The sequence below is a fragment of the Geotrypetes seraphini genome, chromosome 2 (genome assembly GCF_902459505.1).
Source record: "Geotrypetes seraphini chromosome 2, aGeoSer1.1, whole genome shotgun sequence".
Classification (NCBI taxonomy): Eukaryota; Metazoa; Chordata; class Amphibia; order Gymnophiona; family Dermophiidae; genus Geotrypetes; species Geotrypetes seraphini.
The window spans coordinates 321,547,330-321,571,772 of NC_047085.1; the positions used below are offsets into that span (position 1 = coordinate 321,547,330).

The window sequence follows — 24,443 nt, forward strand, 5'->3', positions numbered from 1 at the left end:
TCAGCCAGTCGAGTTTTTAGGATATCCCTCACGAATATGCATGAGACAGATTTGTATGTGTCACCTCCATTATATAAAACTCTCTCTGATACATATTCATTAAGGATATCCTGAAAACCTAACTGGTTGATGGCCCCGCAAGAAAGGTTTGAGAACTATTGCCCTAAAGTGTCTGAAAATAAGCCAATAATTCCAAGGCCTCTTGGGCTTGAACATGATAAAGTAACTTTTTGGGTTTTTTTCTATAACAGATTAGACCTGTCATAATTTGCTGAAGTTATGTACCTCTCAATACAGTCACAAAAAAACATGGAGGAATGGAGGGAAGTGTAATACAGTTGCATTTAAGAACCCAATGTGAGTAGAATATGTAAATTTAAAAAGCAGAAGGAATCTTAATTGCATTTCTTCTGTACATGTGCAAATAAAAATTCATATTAATAATATACTTGAAATGATCTTGCCTTGCAAGAAGGGGCAGCAGTAACTATGAAACACATAACCAGATTTCAGAGAGAGTAAAACAGTCTGCTGGATATGGGGCAAGCCAGCCTTAAATGGCTCAGGTGGCGTCATAAAGTGTCACAGTGAAGCCTGAACATTTTTACAACCTTCAAATGAAATTACAGTTGCTGCTATAGCACCCAGCAGAGAACACTTTGGATTTAGTAAGCTTGACACTTGGCCAGATGGAGAGCTTGCTGAATATAGCTCTGGCAAACCTGTTCTGATTACCTCTCTTTCTCTCAGAGCTTGTGATACCTCCAAATTAGCTTACAAAAGAAAGAACCCGCACATACCATATCTTCAAGCTCTAGTGTAATTCACAAATTGCCCTTGACAAAACTACTGGATATTTCACTTTGAAATATAATTTACTAATGCTAGAGGCACACATAAGCTGAATGCCATATTAATATCTGACAAAACCTGCTGAGGCAGTGTTTACAGCACTGGACCTTGATTTAGAACTCCAAAATATAGTACTGTTCTTTTCTGTAAACTTGACCCCACATGGTCGCAAAAGTTTATCTGCTGCAATTTCTTTGACAGTTTAAAAATATTTATTGGTATTCATTAAATCAGATTTCACGAAAGAGAAAAATAATATGTTGCAACTGCAAATAACACACACACAAATAAAACGAATGCTAGGAAGCTTTTCTTTACCCAGCGTGTGGAGGACACCTGGAATGCGCTTCCAGAGGACGTAATAGGACAGAGTACGGTACCGGAGTTCAAGAAAGGATTGGACAATTTCCTGCTGGAAAAAGGGATAGGGGGTATAGATAGAGGGCTACTGCACAGGTCCTGGACCTGTTGGGCCGCCGCGTGAGCGGACTGCTGGGCACGATGGACCTCGGGTCTGACCCAGTGGAGGCATTGCTTATGTTCTTATATTAACCAACATAAGCACATTCAGTTACATCATAACAATATAAGCCAGTGGTTGCCAAACCTGATCCTAGAGGCCTCCCAGCCTGCCAGATTTTCAGGATATCCATAATGAATATTCATGAGAGAGATTTATATGTGGTGGAGGAAGGGACTAATATGCAATGTGGAGCCAAACTTATTCAGAGGCATTACTTCTGTCTAGGTTCAGAAATGTAAAGCAGTAAATCATCTGCAGGTATAAACAATTTAATATAATGGTCACCAACGCTGGCCCTTTTAATGCTTTTGTGCCGACCTATAGTAAAGAACAATCCATCCGATATTCAGTGGTATTTAGTCAACTGGGATCGGCTCCCAGCTGGCTAAATACCCCTAAGCTGGCTAACCGCCAATATTCAGTGGGAGATAGCCAGCTATCTTCCACTGAATATCCCGATCAGCAGATTGGCCGGTGACATAGCCAGTTACCACCAATATTCAATGAGTTACCAGCTAAATCTAGCAGCAAAATAGACTTGACCCCAATATTTCCAGGGCCCCAAAAATGGGAGGGGTGAGAGGGGGCAGTTTTGTCAAGCTAAAGGGATCTGAACAGGCTACATTTGCCTTAATCTTAACAATGGAAACAGTATATAATCTTGACCATCTGAGAAACTATTCCAGAACCTGAAATATGTAGATCATTCTAGCTTACCAAAGGCCGTCTCAGCATCTAATTCAATGACTAACCAAGGTTCCTGTAATTCTTGTGTTACTGTGTAAAGTGTGAAAAACAGCATGCAGTATCTATGATAAGATGAACTTTTAAAAACCCAGCCTGATCTCAGTGTATCAGCTAAATACGAAAGAACACATCTAATATAATAAAATGGTAGACGCGCATGCGCACTAAAAAAAACGTGTTCCCTGAGATGTCCCGAAAATACGAGTGCGCATGCGCGCCTACAACGTCACCACAGCCTGCTCTCCGTCTCCACCTCGCGCCGCTGCAGGCCCCACACTCGCAACTCACACATCCGCTGCAGCCTAGCAACTCCGACCACAACCTTCCACCCTCAACCGCCTAGGCTGGCGCGTTGAGGAGTCGGAATGCAGACCCGGAAGAGCGAAGGAAGCCTCACACTGAGCAACTATATTTACACTGTGCAACGAGCCTCTGCCACGGTCCCGGGTTCCTCTCAGCCCACCCTTCTCGCGGTCTGGCCGGCTACCTTAGTCCTTTGCCGCCGCCGACACCCCCTTCCCTTCCCTACCCGCGGTCGACAAAACTCTTGCCTCCAGCAGCCGACGCAGCACTGTAAACACGCTGCTTCGCGGCCTCTACTGCCTTCATTTGCTCTTCCGTTTCTCTGATGACGTCATCAGGGACATGGAAGAGCAAATCGGGGCAGTAGAGGCCGCGAAGCAACGTGTTTACAGTGCTGCAGCGGCTACTGGAGGCAAGAGGTTTGTCGACCGCGGGAAAGGAAGGGGGTGGCGGCGGTGGCAAGGGACTAGGGGAGCTGGCCAGACCGCGAGAAGAGAAAATCGCGTGGGCCACGAAGAGACAGGGAGGAACTGGGAAGAAGGAAGAGGGAAAGGGGCCTGCTTTGGGGTAAGGGTGTGCTTGGAGGCACACAGCTTTGCTTGGGGGGGAGACAGAAGGGGGGCCACGGAGAGACAGGGAGGAGCTGGAGAGGGAAAGGGGCCTGCTTTGGGGAAGGGCTGTGCTTGGAGGCAGACAGCTTTGCTTGGGGGGGAGACAGAAGGGGGGGCCACGGAGACACAGTCAGGGAGGAACTGGAGGGCCAGAGGGAAAGGGGTCTGCTTTGGGGGAGGGGTGTGCTGGGAGGTAGATAGCTTTGCTTGGGGGGGGAGAAAAAATGGGGGGCCACGGAGAGACAGTCAGGGAGGAATTGGAGGGGTAGAGGGAAAGGGGTCTGCTTTGGGGGGGAGGGGTGTGCTGGGAGGCAGACAGCTTTGCTTGGGAGGGGAGACAGAAGGGGGACCACGGAGACACTGTCAGGGAGGAATTGGCAGGGGAAAGGGAGCTGCTTCGGGGGGGAGGGGTGTGCTGGGAGGCAGATCATTTTGCTTAGGGGGGAAGACAGAAGGGGGGCTACGGAGAGACAGGGAGGAACTGGAGGGGGGAGAGGGAAAGGGGGCTGCTTTCTAGCACCCGTTAATGTAACGGGCTTAAAGACTAGTTTATTTATATATTTATTCATTTTTATAGCCCGTCCTCTCCAGGAGCCCAGAACAGGGTACAATAAAATAAAATTAGGTTCTTAGAACTTCCCTATCTGTTCCGAAGGCTCAAAATCTAGCTAAAGTACCTGAGTAAACAATTATTAAATTCCAAGAATGGTTAGGGAAGGGTACAATTTAAATAATAGAAAAGAATGAAATTAAAATTAAAAAAACACTCAAAGTCGCAAAGCAGTCCAAAGCAATGCAGAATAGAAGTTGAATTAGGCTTTAATCAGTGCAAGGCAATAGAAGGACACAATGGCTGAGATGAACCTTTGATGACAGTCCATCACTGGCCCAAAATGATCTCTGGATCCCAACCGTGGGTGAGGGCTAACGGCCGAAGATTGCAGGTAAAAGGTCTAAATCTAAATAGCAAAATCTTCTCTAAAATATAGTGAGAAAATTGCCATGACTTACAAATAACTTAAATGATAATTGTTAGCACATGTTCACTCAAATGTAGAGAGCAAAGACCTCGGAGAACTTGTGGAGGGGCATTTTCAATATGATGTCTAAATCTGAGTTTAGATGTTTTGCAGAAACGTCCAAAATTCTAGAGCAAACATGACCATTTTCAAAACAGGAAAATGTATTTTCTTTTTCTTTGGAAAATGACTATTTCCTTAATGTGTTTTTCCTCAGTGCATCTATCTTTTTGAACCATTAAAAAACATCCACTGGGGGGTAGGTGAGAACAGCATTCTTAGTAGACTTGCCACACAGAGCAGTGAGGTTAAGAGGTGATAGGCACAGGAGTAATCTAAGAAAATATTTTTTTACCGAAAAGGTGGTAGATGCATGGAATAGTCTCCTAATAGAGGTGATGGAAACAAAGACAGTGTCTGAATTCAAGAAAGTGTGGGACAGGCTGTGAAATTTCTTAGAGAGAGGAGGAAATAGTGGATGCTGTAGATGGACAGACTGGATGGATCATTTGGCCTTTATCTGCTGTCAAATTTCTCTTTTTCTTGATTAATTTTGTAAACTTTTTCATAGAAGTACTCAGCCATAGTCTGAGAAGAGAGTGACAGAGGGTCTGGAGGTGGGGTAACCTTGAGTAAGGAGCACAGTGTAGTAAAGAGATGGCGAGGGTTGGAGCCAAATCAGGCAGGCAGGTGTAGTAGTCTTGTTTGACAAGTAAGAGAGCAGACTGGAAGGAGGTCAAGAGGATTTTGAAGTGAATGAAGTCAGCATGAGTGCAGGATTTGAGCCAGAGACGTTCAGCAGATCTGACACAGGAGCATAAGTAGCAAAGTTTAGAAGTTTAGGGCTGGGGTTTGGCACACCTTACAGAGCGTGGGATTGGGGTGCGGGGGAAGCGAGAGTATTTAAGATAGAGAAAAGAGTAAAATTATAGGAGACAGCCTCATTTACAGACTTGTGCAGCATAGTGGTAGAGAAGAGGAGAGCAACAGCAGTGGAGAGAGTGCAGGGGTCGATTACCTGATGATTCATAAATGTATAGGTGGACATCAGCCAGGACTGAGGGGAGGATGATCGATTGTGAAAGTTATCAGATAATGGTCAGAGAGGAGAAGAACTGTGGTGGAGAAATCTGTGATAGAGCAGTTGGAGAAGAAGGCAAGATCAAGACAATGGTTGTTCTGTGGGATAAGGGTCATGGATCATGGCTGAAAATTGAATGAGGATGTTAGGGCTAGAAGCTTAAGAATTGGAGGGATTGTTAGCATGAAGATTAAAATCACCAAGAATGAGGGAGGAAGATGAATGTTCAAGAAAGAAGGGGAAGAAGCCTTTCAAATTTAGAGAGACAAACATATATACTGTACATTACAACCCAAATTTATATTACATTACAATATATGCATTACATTTTTAGACAGAAAAATCTATACTTGCATACCATTAGTATGGTAGAGAGAGAGAGAGAGAGAGACCCCCCACAAGAAATAAAAGGAATGATCTGGGCCAGTGATGCTCTTTTAATCACCTTGTCATGTGATCACTTAATGGTCAGAACCCAAGAAAGGGGGAGAATAGTTTTCAGTTCTGGCAGTTTCGTGACAACTGGCTGGGGTGAATTTGCATCTTTAATTGGTCTGAATGACACCCTATGGTGTCTTTTAGTTTCTAATGGTATCTTGAAAGAAATGCTAATGGACTTTGGCATAAACTTTGTGAGAAACAGTACCATATCTTTACCTTCAGACAAAAGCTCAGTATCCCATTACTGTATCTCTTCAAAGATGTAAAAAGACTTTGAGGCAGTTCAGAGGAAGGTGACAAAAAAATAGTACAGGGTTTGTGTCATTCCATATGAGAAGAGTCTGGAGGTCCTAAATATGTACTGTATATGCTAGGCAAAAAGACAGATTGGTGATATGATATAGACATTTATGTACTTGGAAGGTATTAATATTCAAATAAACCTCTTCCAGAGATGTAGGGGTGGTAGAACTAGGGAATATGAATGGTAGTTGCAGGGAGGTAGACTTAGGAGCAGCATCAATATACTTTTTCACAGAGAGAGTGGTAGATGCCTAGAACACCCTTCCGAGAGAAGTAGTAGAGTCAAAAAACAATAAATAAGAACATAAAAACATAAGAAACGCCTTCGCCGGATCAGTCCGAGGTCCATCTAGTCCAGCGATCCGCACCTGCGGCGGCCCATTTAAGTACTCCTTTTTGGAGACCCAAAATTACCATATCCCTCAATGCATAGGGTAGACACAGTGGATGCCTAAATAGAAAGAAGATGGAAACACAACATGGCTGTTGAGGTGTTATCTTGGGCAAGCGTAGTGGGAACTCAGGCTGATGTTGGTCAGACTTCTAAGATTTGTGCCCCACAAATGGCAAAATACAGGTGAAGTTTTGGTAATGCCAGTGTTGTTGATTATTTTAATGGAAATGCTGTATAGGTCATGGAGGAGAGGAGAGGACATCTTGATACATCATCCCCATCATATTTGGCTGCCTATAAGGTTGACATGGTGGAGACTTGACAACAATCATTGGCAACTGGGGCCCACACAGAGTGGTGGACATGTTTCTAGCCATCTTGCTGGTAGACTAGATGGACCGTGCGGGTCTTTACCTACCATCATTTACTGTTACTGTGCTACCTGTTTTTCAACTGTGGATGATTTCACATGCTTCATAACCTCAGAAATGTTTGTTCTTGTACTCCTACAGACCAATCGAGAAGCATGACATCAGAACTCAGAATGGAATCACAATAATCCTGAGCAACCAGAAAAATGGCATAATGTTTATATTAAAAATAAAGACTTTTGTGGGATTGTGTCTCTTGACTGGGGTGCATAAATCTCACCACAAGTTGACTAAAAAAAAGAAAGAAAGAAAAAGAAGAGCTATCTCCACAGCAGCCATGTCCAGAAACAGATTCACTGATATCCTGTAACATATCAGATTTGACAATAGGACAAGTAAAGCAGATAGAAGAGCCAGGGCAACTCCAGCAGACAGAAGAGCCACTGACAAGCTGGCACTATACTGTGATTTCTAGTTGTTCTTCCAGACACAGCTGCCACAGTTTTATATCCCTGGCATACTCGTAGACCTGTCTGTGGCTGAACAGTTGATGGATTTCTGTGGCAGATATGATTTTTTTTTTACCAGTACATACCTTTTAAGCCAGCCAAATATGGCATAAAAATATGGTGGTATTTTGAAGCAGAAACAAGTTATACATTGAAGGGTGAAGTGTACTTGGGATGCCAATCAGGCAAACAGAGTGAGGTTGGACAGGGTGCTTGTACTGTCAAAGAGTTGGTTGCCCACGGTATGGAAATGGTTGCAATGTAACAGCTGACAATCTCTTCACATCTGTAAGATGGTTGTCATGTGTAGGCACAGTTTGATCAATTAGCCAGACATTCTTAATGAACTGATAGCAGCCATCAACAGAGAAGTGTTTAACTTTATCGTTGGTTTCAAGGATCAACTAATCTTGGTTTCTTATGCACCCAACCAGAATAAATCAGTTCTTCTTGTGCCAAGTGTGCACTATGATGCAACTGTAGAAGGTGAGGACAAAAAGTCACATATCACACTACATTATAACACCACAACGAGTGGTGTATTTAACCTTGCCCATCTGCCAACATTATTCATATCAAAAAGGAAGATGAATCATTGTCCTGTTTGGCAATTGTTTTGACATGGGTGCTATAACTGCAATCACCATATTGATGACCATTCCCTGAGTGGAAATTATCTGAGATAAAGTGAAGAGAAAGACTCCTTCTTTTAGAACTTGGACATCAACTAGTCATGCCCCTGATCCAGCATAGAGTCAGTACAGCAACAGTACGGTCATGAAGATAGTTTGCTATGATCACAGCATCCCACCAAAAGTCTAAACAGAAGTTACTGAAGGAAGCACTACAAACTATGTGAAAGTGTAGCTGAGGGTAAGGCTGAACAGCTGAAGGCTAATGTCAAGTACACAAGAGACCATGTAGTCTGAATGTGTTTAGCCGGAGCTTGATGTTCCAACCAGAAAAACATCTCATCATCCTGGGCTTTGCAAAACTGGGATTTGGATGTTTCAAGCATATAGACATCAATTTGGGCACTTTAAAACCTCCATTTGCTTTGAAAATAAGCTCCTTTGTATAGAAAAGTCCCATTGGCATCCAAGGATGCCACATTCTTGTGTTTGGATAGCTTACTGAAACAACACCTCTCCATTTTTCCCGTGACATGCACTGATTACATTTAGCATTTCTTGAAGAAATAGGTTGTGTGTTCTGTAGTTATTTAGTATCTTGTTTGGGTAGATAAAGGTTTAATGTTTACTCTTTTTCCATTTCACCCTGTCTGGCAAATGAGAGATAGCTTTATAATACAGCAGAATAACATTTGGCCTTTTCATAATCAATTAGGCATAACTATGAAGAATACTGTTCATTTCTTCATCTAGTCTTTGAACAGCATCTGTTCTAATATTTTCCTGGGGCCCAGGAGGACCTCTGAAATGAATGAGTTGCTGAATAGGAACCAGGTATATCTGTTCAGCAAACTGCACTGCTTAAAAGACTTATAGCCAGTGGAATGCAAAATTTAACAGGGATCTGATATAACCCCCAGACACTTTCATCAGCTTCTTCTTTAAGAAATACACATTTGTCTCTGAGATGCTTTTTTGCACATGGGTCATTCCATATTAAGTGGACTAGGGTCTATGCTTGACCTCCTCCAAATTGAACAAAATTTTATGTTGATGTTTTCTAGGGACTCAAACAAAACTATTCAAAAATTTATGGCTGGATCTCTATTGATTTGAGACTCACAGGTAGCTGAATGGAGGTCACCTTCAGAGTGTCATGTTCCACATAACACAAAACAGCCATTCTGCCCATGCGCTGCAGCCCAACAAAACCTGTCAGGGGACTGAAATTTTTTGGCTTAGTAGAAGCTTTGGTACTAAGTTCCTGTGTAAAATTTAGAAGCTTACTAAAGCTTGCCTCCCTTTTTATGGGCCAGCAAACTATGGGGGAAAATGGTATAATAAGAAATTTAATGCCTACTTTGATTCCTCATTGCTCCTAACCTATACTTTGATTCAGGACATAACTGGACCAGTAGTCATGGCCCATGACATACATTTAGGATTTATACTAGGAGGCTTTGCAGCCAACTGGAAGCAAATATATAATGACATAAAGACGTGATGTCACATTTTATGCAGATTTTTATCATTTTTTTTTTTTGCGTGCAAATACCTCTATTATGTAGTTTTAAATTTATTTTATGTCATTCAAAGAGCATCTTTTTTGCTGCAAAAGCCAACCTGTTTCATCTTGGACCCGACCTTGGTTTGGTCATAATTAAGGTCCTAAAGACATGCATCATTTCAAAATACATGGTGCCCTATTGTATAACATGCAAATGAGCAGTCACTGCTGATAATTGGACAATAACAATCACTTTTTGGCACTAATTAGAATTTACTTGCACATTATTTTAAATGTATTTTATAAAGCAATATGCATAAATTCTAATGTGTAGATCCAAAATATGGGAGGAACTATCTCAGTTATCCAAGAGGTATATCAGAGCAGAACTACATGGGGCTACATTAAGAGAATATTGTAGAAAGGAGTATATACCTAGGGGTTTAAGGATCTATAAGGAACCTAGAATGTTTAATGATGACGATGAATTTAATAACAAGTGGATATCAATACTAAACAAAACAAATGCTCATTAGACTTAATGGTTCTTATTATTGATAAAATGAAGAATGTCATGCAGGAGATGAAGACTAACATAGAGGATAAATTACAATATTTAAAAGAACATTCCTCAGAAATGGAATTTAAAAATCACCAAGATGATATGAAGAAAAAACTAGACTCCTTTAGATTGGAGACTGAAAAGAATAAATTTAAGAAGTTTAAATGTGATGATGATTATATGAATCAGAGCGTTTATCCCTGGTTAAAACCAAGTTTCAAGTTTCAAGTTTATTCAGTTTTTGATGAATCGCCTATTATAAATTCTAGGCGATGTACATGTTACAATTTTAATATAAGAAACTTACAAGATAATTCAAAAATACTAGATACAAATGATACATACATGAGTTTAGGGAGAGAAGGGAAAAAAGTTACAATAATAGGGTATTGTTAAAAAAGAGGAAAGAACAATAGGGAGGGTATTTATAAAACCAGAGCACAATGTAAAAAAGAATTAAGAAAGCTGTGTTAAAAATCATAGGCATCTTTAAATAAATAAATAAAACCAAAGAGATAAGATAAGAAACTGACCTTTCATAAAACATCTGAATCTTCCATAAGTAGCTTTAGCTCTGATGATGATTTTTTGGAAGCCAGGTCACAATATCAACGGAAAGGTAGGTGGAGATGGGGGAATCCATTGGGACAAGCCCAGAATTACAATCAGAGACCTCAAATGCAGTCACAGAGAGGACAGAGATTACCGTGATTAATCTCTTTAGACATCAATTAACAACAGATGAACTAAATGTTCTGACGAAGGGCTTAATATTTGTGCCCACTGAAAATATGGACTACTTTCAGATAAGTTGATATGGACTTTATAGACAAAAATTGATATGGACTTTATAGACAAATTGATATGGACTTTATAGACAAAAATGTTTTTTCTCAAAAGAAAATCAGGAGAAAGAAGGAGATGATATATCAGTGGTGATACCAAAATCAACTTGGATTCCTCCCAGCCCCATAGACCTGTTATTAGAATCATTTCACAAATTAATAGCAGATTTAGAAAAGAAAAGCAATTTCAAATAAATTACACTAATTTTACTGTAAATGAAAGAGAAGTCCTGCTGTCCCTACAGAGTGATAAAACTTTGATTATTAGAAGAGCTGATAAGGTTGGAGTGATAGTTCTACTGAATAGAAAGATATATGTAACTGAAGCTTGGAGACAACTGAAAAGTGAAGAATATGAAATAATATATACCGATCCAACAGTAGAGCTTCAAATAAGAATAAATAAAATCATCAAACAAGCACTGGATAAGGGTTTCTAACAAGGAAATAATTTAGATTTTTGGATATTTTACATCCAAAAATTCTTATTTTTTTTTATTTATAACTCAAAATAAATAAATCTCTAAGTAACCCTCCTGGTCTTCCCATAGTATCTAGCAAGGATCAATGTTGGAAGCACTATCAATCTATGTTGATAAGTTTTGTAGTTCAAGGTCAATCATATATACAAGACACCACTGAATTTTTACAAAAAATAACAACTGTTGAACCTGAGAATATAATTTTAGTGACAATGGACGTATGTTCTCTGTACACTATTATTCCACAGGACAAAGCGTTACAGATTTTGCAACACGTTCTAGATAGAAGACCATGTCCTCAATTTGTGCCTACAGAATTTATTTTAGAACTTGCGGAGATAACTGTGAGAGAGAGAGTTTTTTTAAATCCTTTTTGAGGATTAATTATTCCATCAAAAGTCAGGAGTAGCCATGGGGATTACCATGGCTCCCCTAAGTTGCTAACCTATTCATGATGCATTTTGAAATTGAATGGATATACAAGTCTTGCTATTTTTCCAAAGTAATAGGGTGGATGAGATATATAGATGATGTATTTTTTTTATTTAGAAAAACTCAAAAGATGAGTTGGAAATCTGAAAGGAAACTCTGCAATGAGAGGGCATAGGATAAAGTTAAGAGGTGATAGGCTCCGGAGTAATCTAAAGAAATACTTTGTTACAGAAAGGGTGGTAGATGCAACAGTCTCCCAGAAGAGGTAGTCGAGGCAGAAACTGTGTCTAAGTTGTGAAAGGTAGGCACCGGAAATGTAGGCTAGGGTTTTAAATACCTACCCTTTGCTAAGTTGATGTCCTCTTATGCTTTGGACCACATTGATCTTTTTGGGTACTTGCAACTTAAGCATTACATCACTGGACTCGATCAGACACATTTGACTGCCCCTATTGCCAGCCTCCTTGGGGAGTGTCTGGCACTGGGGGAAGAGAACTCACTTCGCCTCAATTATTACATTCATTGTATTTTAGGAAGAAGACCTGATGCCCAACTTAATGTCTTGATTTTGGCCTGGGAGGCGGATCTGGGCATTATTATTCCTTTTGAGACATTCTCTTTGAGTTTTCAGCACATACTGACCTTTTCTGATAGTATGGTACACAGAGTAGGAGTATAAATTTCTACATAGAGCTTTTGTATCGTCCTGGCAAGCCTAAAAGGCTGGCATCACTACTAGAGATGAATGCCCAAAGTGCACGAGAAGCCATGACACTTTGGAAAATATGTTCTGGGGCTGTTCCAAGATAAGATCATTTTGGACAAAAGTGTGGTGTATTCTTATATTTATTCTCCCTATTTCCTCTTTTTTTGTGTACTCCTCTAGTGGTTCTTTTTTTATGGAGGGAAAGCATTGCAACACCTCTCTATTGGGTATCGCCTATTTGTTAATAATGCTTTACTGTTAGCTAAAAAGACCATTTTGGTCTATTGAAAGTTGCCTGCTTCTCCTCCGGTCTCTCAATGGCAAACGTTTTTATTTGAATTGGTACTCTTAGAGAAATTTCATGATATTTGGGAGGGGTATTGGAATTCCCTTCCTCATAAAGCTCATAGTCTTATCCTCAACTCTTGATACTTTTGCTTTTTCTCTAAATGCTTCTTTTCTTCCTAGATTTTTATAGCATCTCCTATTGAGTATTTTTGGTGCCTTTCCTTTTCTAGCTTTGCACCACAATCTGGTAGACAGCTCTTAGATTATTGTACCTTGTTTTGTACTTCCTCTCTTCTTCTGTAGTTTTGTAATTTATGATTTCAGTGTTTTGCAAACAATTTTATCTTTGCTCTGGACCTACTGAGTGACTTCTTATATACCTGGAAATGTTACTCTACTATGTTATCTAGTTCTGTATCCTACGCCACACAAGGAGAGCTAGATTGAGAAAGGGGGAGGAGGATGGGATTGGGAATTCTAAAACAAAAAATGGAACTTAAGGCACTTATATATATCCATCTAATATAATAAAATGCTAGGCCGCGCATGCGCACTCAAAAGTCGTGTTCCCTGATCCATCGCGGAAACACGAGTGCGCATACGCGCCCCTGGCTCTCACTGTGCACTATGCTCAAGCTGCCGCCACGGCTCCTCTCTCGAACTGCAGCAGGATCGAGAGAGGAGCTGCGGCGGGGGCTTTCAGGACAGAATATAATTACCATGTTCCTTTAGGCAGCCCCGGTTGTTTACTTGGATTCAATGTTAGCATTAGGGTTCGCCGGCCGCCAGCTGTGAGAGCCGGGTGAGGAAGGCCGCCGCAGCCTCGCGGCTAGGTAGGGGGACAACAATCGCACTTATGCTCAAGCCGCCACCACGACTCCTCTCTCGAACCGCAACAGGATCGAGAGAGGAGCTGCGGCGGGGGCTTGAGCATAAGCGCCATTGTTGTCCCCCTACCTAGCCGCAAGCCTACGGCGGCCTTCCTCACCCGGCTCTCACGGCTGGCGGCCGGCGAACCCTAATGCTGACATTGAATCCAAGTAAACAACCGGGGCTGCCTAAAGAAACAAAGTTTCACGGTGCTTGGCCCGCCAAACAATTCCTGCTGTTGCCGAAATTTGCCCCACCGTTCCTTCCCTTCCTCCATCAGGTACAGTTCAGCTCCGCCTATGTTAAAAGGAGCTGCTTTGAAATTGGAGCCCTGCCACCACCGTAACACGTTCCCTCTGCCGCGGTCCCATATGTCAGAGAAAGGGCAGGACCAAGGCAGAGGGGAAAGTGCTACGGCAGTGGCAGGGCTCCGATTTCGACGCGGCTCCTTTTAACATTGGTGGAGCTGCACTGCACCTGATGGAGGGAGGGAAGGAAAGGTGGTTGTGCGCTGTTGAGCCCCTCTTTGCCCTCAGACCCTCTCCTAACTGCTCCCTCCTGTCTCAGATCACTGGGGGGAGGTGCCTGTCTTCAGCTGCAGGGATGGAGGGAGGGAAGAAGAAAGAAGGGGCCCTGGCAAGCGAGTTATCAAAAGCCAACCATAGCCTGGGACCCCTACATGGTATGAATAATGACCAGACAACAAAAGGTAAGAAAAATAATTTTATTTTCTGTTTTGTGATTACAATATGTCAGATTTGAAATGTGTCTTGAGGGAGGCTGCCGCCGCGGCTTTGGACAGAGGGTACCATTTTTGTGGGAGCCGGCCTTCGGAGAGGCTTGGGACGTGGGGACGGATGCGGGAGGGGCTGCCGCTGCAAAGGGCTTTGGTGGGGGAGCCAGCCAGACCGCGAGTGTGGGGCCATTGTAAGCGCAGATTGGTCAAGGAGCCGCCGCTGCCGAAGCTTTGAAATTGCTCTCCCACCGTCACTCCCTCCCGCCCCGGCTTTGCCTCTGCCCAGGTTCAAAAGCAGGAGAGGCGGTCATCTAGCACCCATTAATCTAACGGGCTTAAACACTAGTCATACTATAAGCCTCCTCTTATCTTGATTTTATCCGCCTTGATCCGCAAGGTAATGGCGGAATAGAAATCTCTAATGTAATGTAATGTAATTTTAGGAAACAGATAAAACCTCAATTATTCAACAGATTGGGTTCTTAATATATTTTATTATTTTAACATTTTTTATTCCATTTTAAACTGCTTGTATCTTTTTTTATATTTATGTATTTCTCCCTATATTGTATGCATATAACTTGCCAAATCTCAAATGAATTGCATTGTTTGTATTATGCTTAATTGTTGTGAACCGCTTAGAACTTTCTGGTATAGCTGTATATAAAAATAAATTATTATTATTATTATGCCCTTTGGATCCTTTATTTTTCTTTTCATTTTTCATTACCTCTCTTTTCAAGGAACTTCTTGGTTTTCATTACATTAGGATGATGTGCAGTAATACTGTACTCTTTTTTGTATTATTATAGATTGGTGACCATGTTTTCACTGTACTTACATTGATCTGTTCTTTGTACATCCTATGTGCCTAATAAAGAGATTGTTTAAAAATAAATGCCTACCTTTCATGTGAATTGCAGCTAAAGAGGTGCATTACGATTGCTAATGCTGCTTCCGGTGTTAGCCATGCCTACAGGGGCATTAGACATCGTAAAGTGCCTCTGTAGCCATGATGCAGGCATTATTTTTCTAGGTGTCAGCAGACACATTTTTTTTAAAACAATTTTAATTGTTTTTAAATGGTGTTTTCCACTTAAGTTAGGCGCCGATAGGACATCTTTTATAGAATATGGAACTTTATGATTTAAATACATCATCTTCCATTCTAATCACAAAATTTGAACCTATTGTCATATAAGCACCCTTAACTACAGGGACTGAGTCAAACTGTTTTCCAATATTGTCCTTTTAGACATTTCCACAACCCACAGGAACAAAGCGAGAATTCATTCCTTTATATGCAGAAAAATCGCTATAAAATTGCATCTTCCCAACATGGACAAATTGGTTGAGGAAAAAACCAAACAAGTTTTTTATTCAGGAGGATAAAGCTACAATACTCTCAATTCAAATCATACTGAATTCTATTGGTGGCACTCATACACACACACTAAAAAAGTATTTTTTCCTAAATTGATTTTTAATTATTTTCTATGTGCATAAAAAATATCTATAAGAATATGATAAGGAAACTACTGATATAATCAACAGCAGTGCATTTGTCTGCTGAGAATCTAGAAATCAAGTGGTGTACCAAGAGGTGGGTGGGGAGGAGGTCTGCTCCAGGTGCACGCCCCAATGGGGTTCAAAGCTGGCCACCCACTGGGGAATAGGCTGCCGCTAGAGAAAGGCTGTCGCTGCTGCCATCAGGAACAAACCGGCGCTAAGTTCTCCCTGCTTTTCTTCCCTGCGGGGCCAACCAACTCTTGCCACCCGACGTCAATTCTGACATCGGATGCCTAGCTGGCCCGGAACATCCTTTCCGACGTTAGAATTGATGTCGGGCGGTGAGAGTTGGTCAGCCCCGCAGGGAAGAAAAGCAGGGAGAACTCGGTGCCAGCCTATTCCCGATGGCGGCAGTGGCAGCAGCATGTTTCCCAATGGCGGTGGCATGGGGGAGGGCATGGAGAAAGAAAGAAAGAAAGCGGGAGGGGGGGAACAGGGAGCCAGAAAGAAAGAAAGGGGCAGGGTGAAACAAAGAAAGAAAACAAATGGGGCATGGAGAGAGAGAGAAAGACAGACAGAGAAAAAAATGGGGCATGGAGAGAGAAAGAAAGAAGGGGGCAGGGTGAAAGAAGGAAAGAAATGGGGCATGGAGAGAGAGAGAGAAAGACATAGAGAAAGAAAGGGGGCATGGAGAGAGAAAGAAAGAAAGAAAGGGTGAAAGAAAGAAATGGGGCACAGAGAGAGAAAGACAGACATACAGAAAGAAAGGGGGCATGGAGAGAGAAAGAAAGAAAGGAGCAGGGTGAAAGAAAGAAAGAAATGGAGCACGGAGAGAGAGAGAGAAAGACAGAAACACAGAAAGAAAGGGGGCATGGAGAGAGAAACAAAGAAGGGGCAGGATGAAACAAAGAAAACGTTGGAGGATGGGAATGAGATCTGGAGGAGAGGAAGCATACAGGAGGCTGAAAGAAGGGAAGAAATATTGGATGCACAGTCAGAAGAATAAAGTGCAACCAGAGACTAATGAAATTACCAAACAAAGGTAGGAAAAATGATTTTATTTTCAATTTAGTGATCATAATTTGCCCGTTTTGAGAATTTATATATGCTGTCTATATTTTGCACTATAGCAATAGCGTTTTTTAGAGCAGGGAGCCTATTAGCGTCGAGAGCAGCATGGGGCATTCAGCGCAGCTCCCTGCGCTAAAAACCGCTATCGCGGTTTAGTAAAAAGGGAGGGGGTATATTTGTCTATTTTTGTATAGTTGTTACTGAGGTGACATTGCATAAAGTCATCTGCCTTGACCTCTTTGAAAACCTGCGGAATATAAATGATAATTAACATTTTCTCTGCGTACAGTGTGCTTTGTGTTTTTTAAATTTTATTGTTGGTAGATCATTTTGACTTAGCCACGAAGGTAAGGGGGAGGGAGGGAGGGAGGGAGGGGAGCTGCTGAAAGATATCTAGTAATCCTTGCAGGCTTGACTGTGCAAGGAATTATTTTTGTAAAATCATGTTTTGTTACGTGACTGGCATTATTTAGACTTTACTTTCTATGAATGAATAGAATGAAAATGATATAAAATTACTTGCTTGTTTTTATGTGTGTGCGCTGAAGGAAAGTGGAGAAAGAGTGGGCTGAGGACGCTGAAGGGAAATGGGGAAGAGAGAGTGGGGAGAAGACGCTGATTTATAAATTAACAATTGTACAGAATATTGTTTCTTTTTATACTTTAATATGATAAGTTCAATATAAAACAATTCAAGGCTTGTGTGGATGGAATCAGGTGGTTTAAGGGGATGAGGACTGAGCTTATGGGAATTACCGTATTTTCGCGGATATAACGCGCACCATTGTAAAACGCGCACAGGGGTATAGCGCGCAGAAATCACGATGATATGTACAAAAACTTTTCTATACCGCGCTCAGGCATATAACGCGCATGCTGCCCGACTCTCCTTTCGCCCGCCCTGACTTTCCGTGCGCTGTCCCGACTCTCCGTTCACCCCCCCTGACTTCCGTGCACTGCCCTGACTTTCCGTGCGCTGTCCCGACTCTCCGTTCACCCCCCCTGACTTTCCGTGCACTGTCCTCCCTTGAAGTCCTGTCCCCCCTTGAAGGTCTGTCCCCATCCTGAAAGCCTGATGCCCCCCCCGACGTCCGATACATCCCCCCCCCGGCAGGACCACTCGCACCCTCACCCCGAAGGACCGCCGACTCCCCAACAATATCGGGCCAGGAGGGAGCCCAAACCCTCCTGGCCACGGCGACCCCCTAACCCCACCCCGCACTACATTACGGGCAGGAGGGATCCCAGGCCCTCCTGCCCTCGACGCAAACCCCCTCCCCCGAACGACCGCCCCCCCCCCAAGAACCTCCGCCCGTCCCCCAGCCGACCCGCGACCCCCCTGGCCGACCCCCACGACACCCCCACCCGCCTTCCCCGTACCTTTGTGTAGTTGGGCCAGAAGGGAGCCCAAACCCTCCTGGCCACGGCGACCCCCTAACCCCACCCCGCACTACATTACGGGCAGGAGGGATCCCAGGCCCTCCTGCCCTCGACGCAACCCCCCCTCCCCCCCAGCCGACCCGCGACCCCCCTGGCCGACCCCCACGACCCCCCATCCCCCTTCCCCGTACCTTTGGAAGTTGGCCGGACAGACGGGAGCCAAACCCGCCTGTCCGGCAGGCAGCCAACGAAGGAATGAGGCCGGATTGGCCCATCCGTCCTAAAGCTCCGCCTACTGGTGGGGCCTAAGGCGCGTGGGCCAATCAGAATAGGCCCTGGAGCCTTAGGTCCCACCTGGGGGCGCGGCCTGAGGCACATGGTCGGGTTTGGCCCATGTGCCTCAGGCTGCGCCCCCAGGTGGGACCTAAGGCTCCAGGGCCTATTCTGATTGGCCCACGCGCCTTAGGCCCCACCAGTAGGCGGAGCTTTAGGACGGATGGGCCAATCCGGCCTCATTCCTTCGTTGGCTGCCTGCCGGACAGGCGGGTTTGGCTCCCGTCTGTCCGGCCAACTTCCAAAGGTACGGGGAAGGGGGGTGGGGGGGTCGTGGGGGTCGGCCAGGGGGGTCGCGGGTCGGCTGGAGGGGAGGGGGGTTTGCATCGAGGGCAGGAGGGCCTGGGATCCCTCCTGCCCGTAATGTAGTGCGGGGTGGGGTTAGGGGGTCGCCGTGGCCAGGAGGGTTTGGGCTCCCTTCTGGCCCAACTACACAAAGGTACGGGGAAGGCGGGTGGGGGTGTCGTGGGGGTCGGCCAGGGGGGTCGCGGGTCGGCTGGGGGACGGGCGGAGGTTCTTGGGGGGGGGCGGTCGTTGGGGGGAGGGGGTTTGCGTCGAGGGCAGGAGGGCCTGGGATCCCTCCTGCCCGTAATGTAGTGCGTGGTGGGGTTAGGGGGTCGCCGTGGCCAGGAGGGTTTGGGCTCCCTCCTGGCCCGATATTGTTGGGGAGTCGGCGGTCCTTCGGGGTGAGGGTGCGAGTGGTCCTGCCGGGGGGGGGGATGTATCGGACGTCGGGGAGTCGGCCGGGCAAGAGGGCTTGGGCTCCCTCTTGCTCCGATCGTGGATGCGGGTGCGGGTGGGAGCGCGTGCGAGCGGTCGTTCGGGGTGGGGGTGCGAGCGGTCCTGCTGGGGGGGTGAATCGGGCGTCGGGCGGGGTGGGAACTATGTTTAAAAACTTTTCTATACCGCGCTCAGGCATATAACGCGCGAGGGGTATGCGCGGTACGTAAAATCACGTATAACGCGCGCGTTATATCCGCGAAAATACGGTAGTCCAATAAAATGGTATTTTTTTATTTCTCATTATTTGTTTTATTTTTATTTGTTAATTTGTAAAGTGGTGATTGTTATGTATAAGTTTTTTCAAATTTACATCTACTGACTTTATATTTTGCACTGTATTAGAGGACATATGTTACTGTTTTTGTGGTGTTGTGGTGTTGCATTGTTTGCAGAGTCTGGTTTCTTGGCGGTTCAGTTTAACTTTTGTCTACATATTTCTATTTTTAGTTTGTGATTATTCCATATTGGGCAAGAGTGTATCTCTGTTCTGTGTGTATGTAAAGAACATAGTTTTCAATTGGCATTGACTGCAGGATCAATTGACTGTGCGGGATCTGGCTTGTTTAGTTTTACAATGTATGTGTTGGTGTTCTAGTGCTCACTGCAGTGTTTAAGATGCTGCTTTTTCCTAGGTACACTCTTGTGCGATATGTGGATTGTTACAAAAAATCATATTTTTCATATAGATGGGGTGGGGGTGTCAAAAAATGATGGTCCCCAGGTGTCACATATGCTAGGTACGCCACTGTAGAAATCCATCAGCATTACGGTGCTTTGACAGGTACATAGGACTAGTTATCACCCAAGACCTTTGAGAATACCATTGCAGATGTCCACTTACCGTTCCTGTTGTGCCTAAGGAGAGGTGGTTCATTTGTTGTGTCAGAGGGCCCATCATATTTGCCGGCTGCATTGACATAGTATGGTCCATTGTCGGCGTGATCACAGCACCCTACAAATACAAAGATCAGGATAATATTTCTTTGTACTAATACAGTTAAATAGGGATCGAATCTTAAAATAACATGTTCATATTAAATGCTAAAGGCCTGATTCTATAAATGACACTCAACCCAGGCACCTCTAGGTGCTGTAATTGAGGCCACCTAGCGATGCCTAACTAAAATCTGCACCTAAACTAAATCAAATCAATTAGGTTAAATTATGTGATTGTTGACCGCACCATTGAAGTTAATTGAATAATTATTTTTTTTTTAAATTATAAAGTTAGGCATGAAATTCCACATAACACCTAGTGATGCCTAAGTCTAGATGCCTTCTAACTCCTGATGATGCCTACCTGAAAAGTAGGCATGGTAGGGGCAGAGAATAGGCATGGGTGACTTAGGCATCGTTAGGTGTCCGAGTTAGGTGCCAGTAAATTAGGCCCAGTAAAACCTGACCTGGCGTCAACCTCCAGGATGCCTAGCAATGTCTAAGCACACCTAGGTGGGATTTTATAAATGACACCTAGCAGTACGCCTATAAACCTAGCTAAACGCCGTTTATAGAATCTGGCCCTAAATGCATGCTTCGCTAGCATCAACCAGAAAAGCAAAACAAAAACAAAAAAAAATTGCTGCATCAAGCACTAATAAAAACATTTCAAGGCAGCTCCAATTAGACAGCAATATTGGGTTCATTACTTCTGAAAAATAAAATCATGCATTTTTTACACATGGCATTTATTTATTTATTTAATTATTTATACTAGTTTTTTAACCCGTTAGATGTGTACACATAGGCATTTTTTTCTTTCTTTCTTTCTTTTTGTATGTCTGTCTTTCTCTCTCCCTGCCCCCTTTCTTTCTTTCTGTCTCTCTCCCTGGTCCCCTGTCTCTCTGTCTCTTTCTCTCTCCCTGCCCACTGTCAGTCTGTCTTTCTTTTTTTCTGTCTCTCCTCCCTGTCCAGCAGCACCCCTTCCCTGCTTCTCCTGTCCAGCAGTAGCCTTCTCCCTTCCTTTTACCTCCCCCCCTGTCCAGCAGCACCCCTTGCCTGCTCCCCCTGTTCAGCAGTAGCCTTCTCCCTTCCTTTTACCTCCCACTGTCCAGAAGCACCCCTTCCCTGTTCCCCCTGTCCAGCAGTAGCCTTCTCCCTTCCTTTTACCTCCCCCTGTCCAGAAGCACCCCTTGCCTGCTCCCCCTGTCCAGCAGTAGCCCTTCTCCCTTCCTTTTACTCCCCCTGTCCAGTAGCACCCCTTCCCTGCTCCCCCTGTCAAGCAACCGCTAGTCTGGGCAGCCTTAGAGCTTTTGCTAGGCTGGCCCGCCTAGCATTATCGAAGTGGGCCGGCCTAGTAAATGCCCTGCGTGGCTGCTGCTGCTGCTGGTCTAGGTGTGAGAAGAAGAGGTGTTCCAGCAGCGGCAGCATAGTCAGAAAGTCAGCTGGTGTCAGAGATCGGGGCAGGAAATCTGCTGAGGCAGGCACTGCGCATGTGTGGCACGGAGTCACGTATCATGGACACACGGAGTTTGAAGTGCACATGTGCGTTAAGGGTTTTATTATAGCAGATACCACTTATATCCTAAGTGGTTTACATTCAGGTACTTTATCATATTTCCCTATCTGTCCCAGTGGACTCAAACTCTATTTAGTGTACCTGGGGCAATGAGGGGATTAAGTGACTTGCCCAGGGTCACAAGGATCAGCGAGGAATTTGAACCCACAGTCTCAGGGTGCTGAGGCTGTAGCTCTTACCCCTGTACCACACATGCTACAATACTATATATAGGCTGAGCCTTGTTTATTTTTTTTTCAGATCAAATATAACATTTGTGGGCTTCTTAGATGTCCCACCAACATTCTTGCTTTTTAAACTTTACATGTGTTGTAAATTATTTATCTGAATACAAATTATTTCTTTATTCCACTTGATGGCGTACTTCATCTAACACATGTTTGAAGCAACTTAAAATAATAAAATAACATAATTCTATAATTTCTTCCCACCCCATCTTACTCTCATTACAAATCAAATACTACAATACATATACTTATAACCTCTCATCTCCATTCTTCCTAAACCATCATACCCTCTTCCTCCCTCAACACCATACAATCAAATCTACATGACTCTTCACAGATGTGAACCCTTAGCTCATCAAAGCACAATTTCATACCTTATAGACTGAAGCCTATTTATCCCTTAGCTTTCCTACCATTAAATTCACAAGAACCCACTGTTTATATGATGGTGGTTTGAAAAGTTAAACAACGTAGACTCTATCAAGAGCTATACACTTAGTCCAGTGAGTTTTCAATTTTTTCCTTTTTTTATTTCAATAATTTTATTGAATATTATAAATAATATACAAAAAGCAGTTCAAGTACATAAAGATTGAATAAAAAAATAGTGATGTATAAACAAGAGAAACCATAATTTCATTCATTTGCATATAACAGACTAGTAAGAAGAATTCAAAGTACAGTGGTGCCTCACACAACGAACTTAATTGGTTCCAGGAGCAAGTTTGTTATGTGAAACGTTCGTTATGTGAAACGCGTTTTCCCATAGGAATACATGTAAAAAAAAATAATTCGTTCTGCAGCATAAAATATGCTAAGATGACATAAAAAAAGATAAATTTTTGGTTATTATTTTTATTTAGATACATCTAAAAACATAATTGTTTTTTAAAACAACACACATTTTTTAAATTTAAAGACAGACTAAGTAGAGTCTAATTTTACAGTGAGAGAGGGCAGAGTCTCAGCGGCAAAAACTGGGACTTAACTGTTCATTTTTTTTTTTTTCTACCGTGTTTCCCCGATGATAAGGCAGGGCCATCAAATAAGACAGCCCCCCCTTTTTAGAAAAAAATGTAAAATAAGGCACCCCCCCCCGCAAATAAGCCACCCACCGATACCTGCGCTTACCCGAATCGGGTGGTACGGTGGGTGACTCCGTGTGGTCCCTGGCACCCCCGACACGATCGGGGCAAGAGGGAGCTCAAGCCCTCTTGCCCCCCCGACTCCCCGACACGATCGGGGCAAGAGGGAGCCCAAGCCCTCTTGCCCCCCCACTCCCCGACACGATCGGGGCAAGAGGGAGCCCAAGCCCTCTTGCCCCCCCGACTCCCCGACACGATCGGGGCAAGAGGGAGCCCAAGCCCTCTTGCCCCCCGACTCCCCGACACGATCGGGGCAAGAGGGAGCCCAAGCCCTCTTGCCCCCCCGACTCCCCGACACGATCGGGGCAAGAGGGAGCCCAAGCCCTCTTGCCCCCCCCGACTCCCCGACACGATCGGGGCAAGAGGGAGCCCAAGCCCTCTTGCCCCCCCGACTCCCCGACACGATCGGGGCAAGAGGGAGCCCAAGCCCTCTTGCCCCGCCGATTCCCCAACTCCCCGACAATATCGGGCCAGGAGGGAGCCCAAGTCCTCCTGGCCACGGCGACTCCCTAACCCCACCCTGCACTACATTACGGGCAGGAGGGATCCCAGGCCCTCCTGCCCTCGACGCAAACCCCCCCTCCCCCCAACGACCGCCCCCCCCAAGAACCTCCGACCGCCCCCCCAGCCGACCCGCGACCCCCCTGGCCGACCCCCACGACACCCCCAACCCCCTTCCCCGTACCTTTCTGTAGTTGGCCGGACAGACGGGAGCCAAACCCGCCTGTCCGGCAGGCAGCCAACGACGGAATGAGGCCGGATTGGCCCATCCGTCCCAAAGCTCCGCCTACTGGTGGGGCCTAAGGCGCCTGGGCCAATCAGAATAGGCCCGGGAGCCTTAGGTCCCTCCTGGGGGCAGGACCTGAGGCACATGGTCGGGTTGGGCCCATGTGCCTCAGGCCCCGCCCCCAGGAGGGACCTAAGGCTCCCGGGCCTATTCTGATTGGCCCAGGCGCCTTAGGCCCCACCAGTAGGCGGAGCTTTGGGACGGATGGGCCAATCCGGCCTCATTCCGTCGTTGGCTGCCTGCCGGACAGGCGGGTTTGGCTCCCGTCTGTCCGGCCAACTACAGAAAGGTACGGGGAAGGGGGTTGGGGGTGTCGTGGGGGTCGGCCAGGGGGGTCGCGGGTCGGCTGGGGGGCGGTCGGAGGTTCTTGGGGGGGGGCGGTCGTTGGGGGGAGGGGGGTTTGCGTCGAGGGCAGGAGGGCCTGGGATCCCTCCTGCCCGTAATGTAGTGCAGGGTGGGGTTAGGGGGTCGCCGTGGCC

The 24,443-nt window shown here is 44.7% G+C and overlaps 1 protein-coding gene across 4 annotated transcripts in view; it reads right to left on the minus strand.

The window, feature by feature from the left end:
- The window catches only part of RBMS3 (RNA binding motif single stranded interacting protein 3), a 1,318,368-nt gene that overhangs the window by 51,745 nt on the left and 1,242,180 nt on the right, over window positions 1-24,443 (minus strand). For all 4 annotated transcript variants that reach the window (XM_033930140.1, XM_033930137.1, XM_033930138.1 and 1 more), the window contains one exon: window positions 20,132-20,242. In XM_033930140.1, coding sequence (XP_033786031.1) covers window positions 20,132-20,242 — 111 coding nt within the window. The remainder of the gene's footprint in view (window positions 1-20,131; window positions 20,243-24,443) is intronic.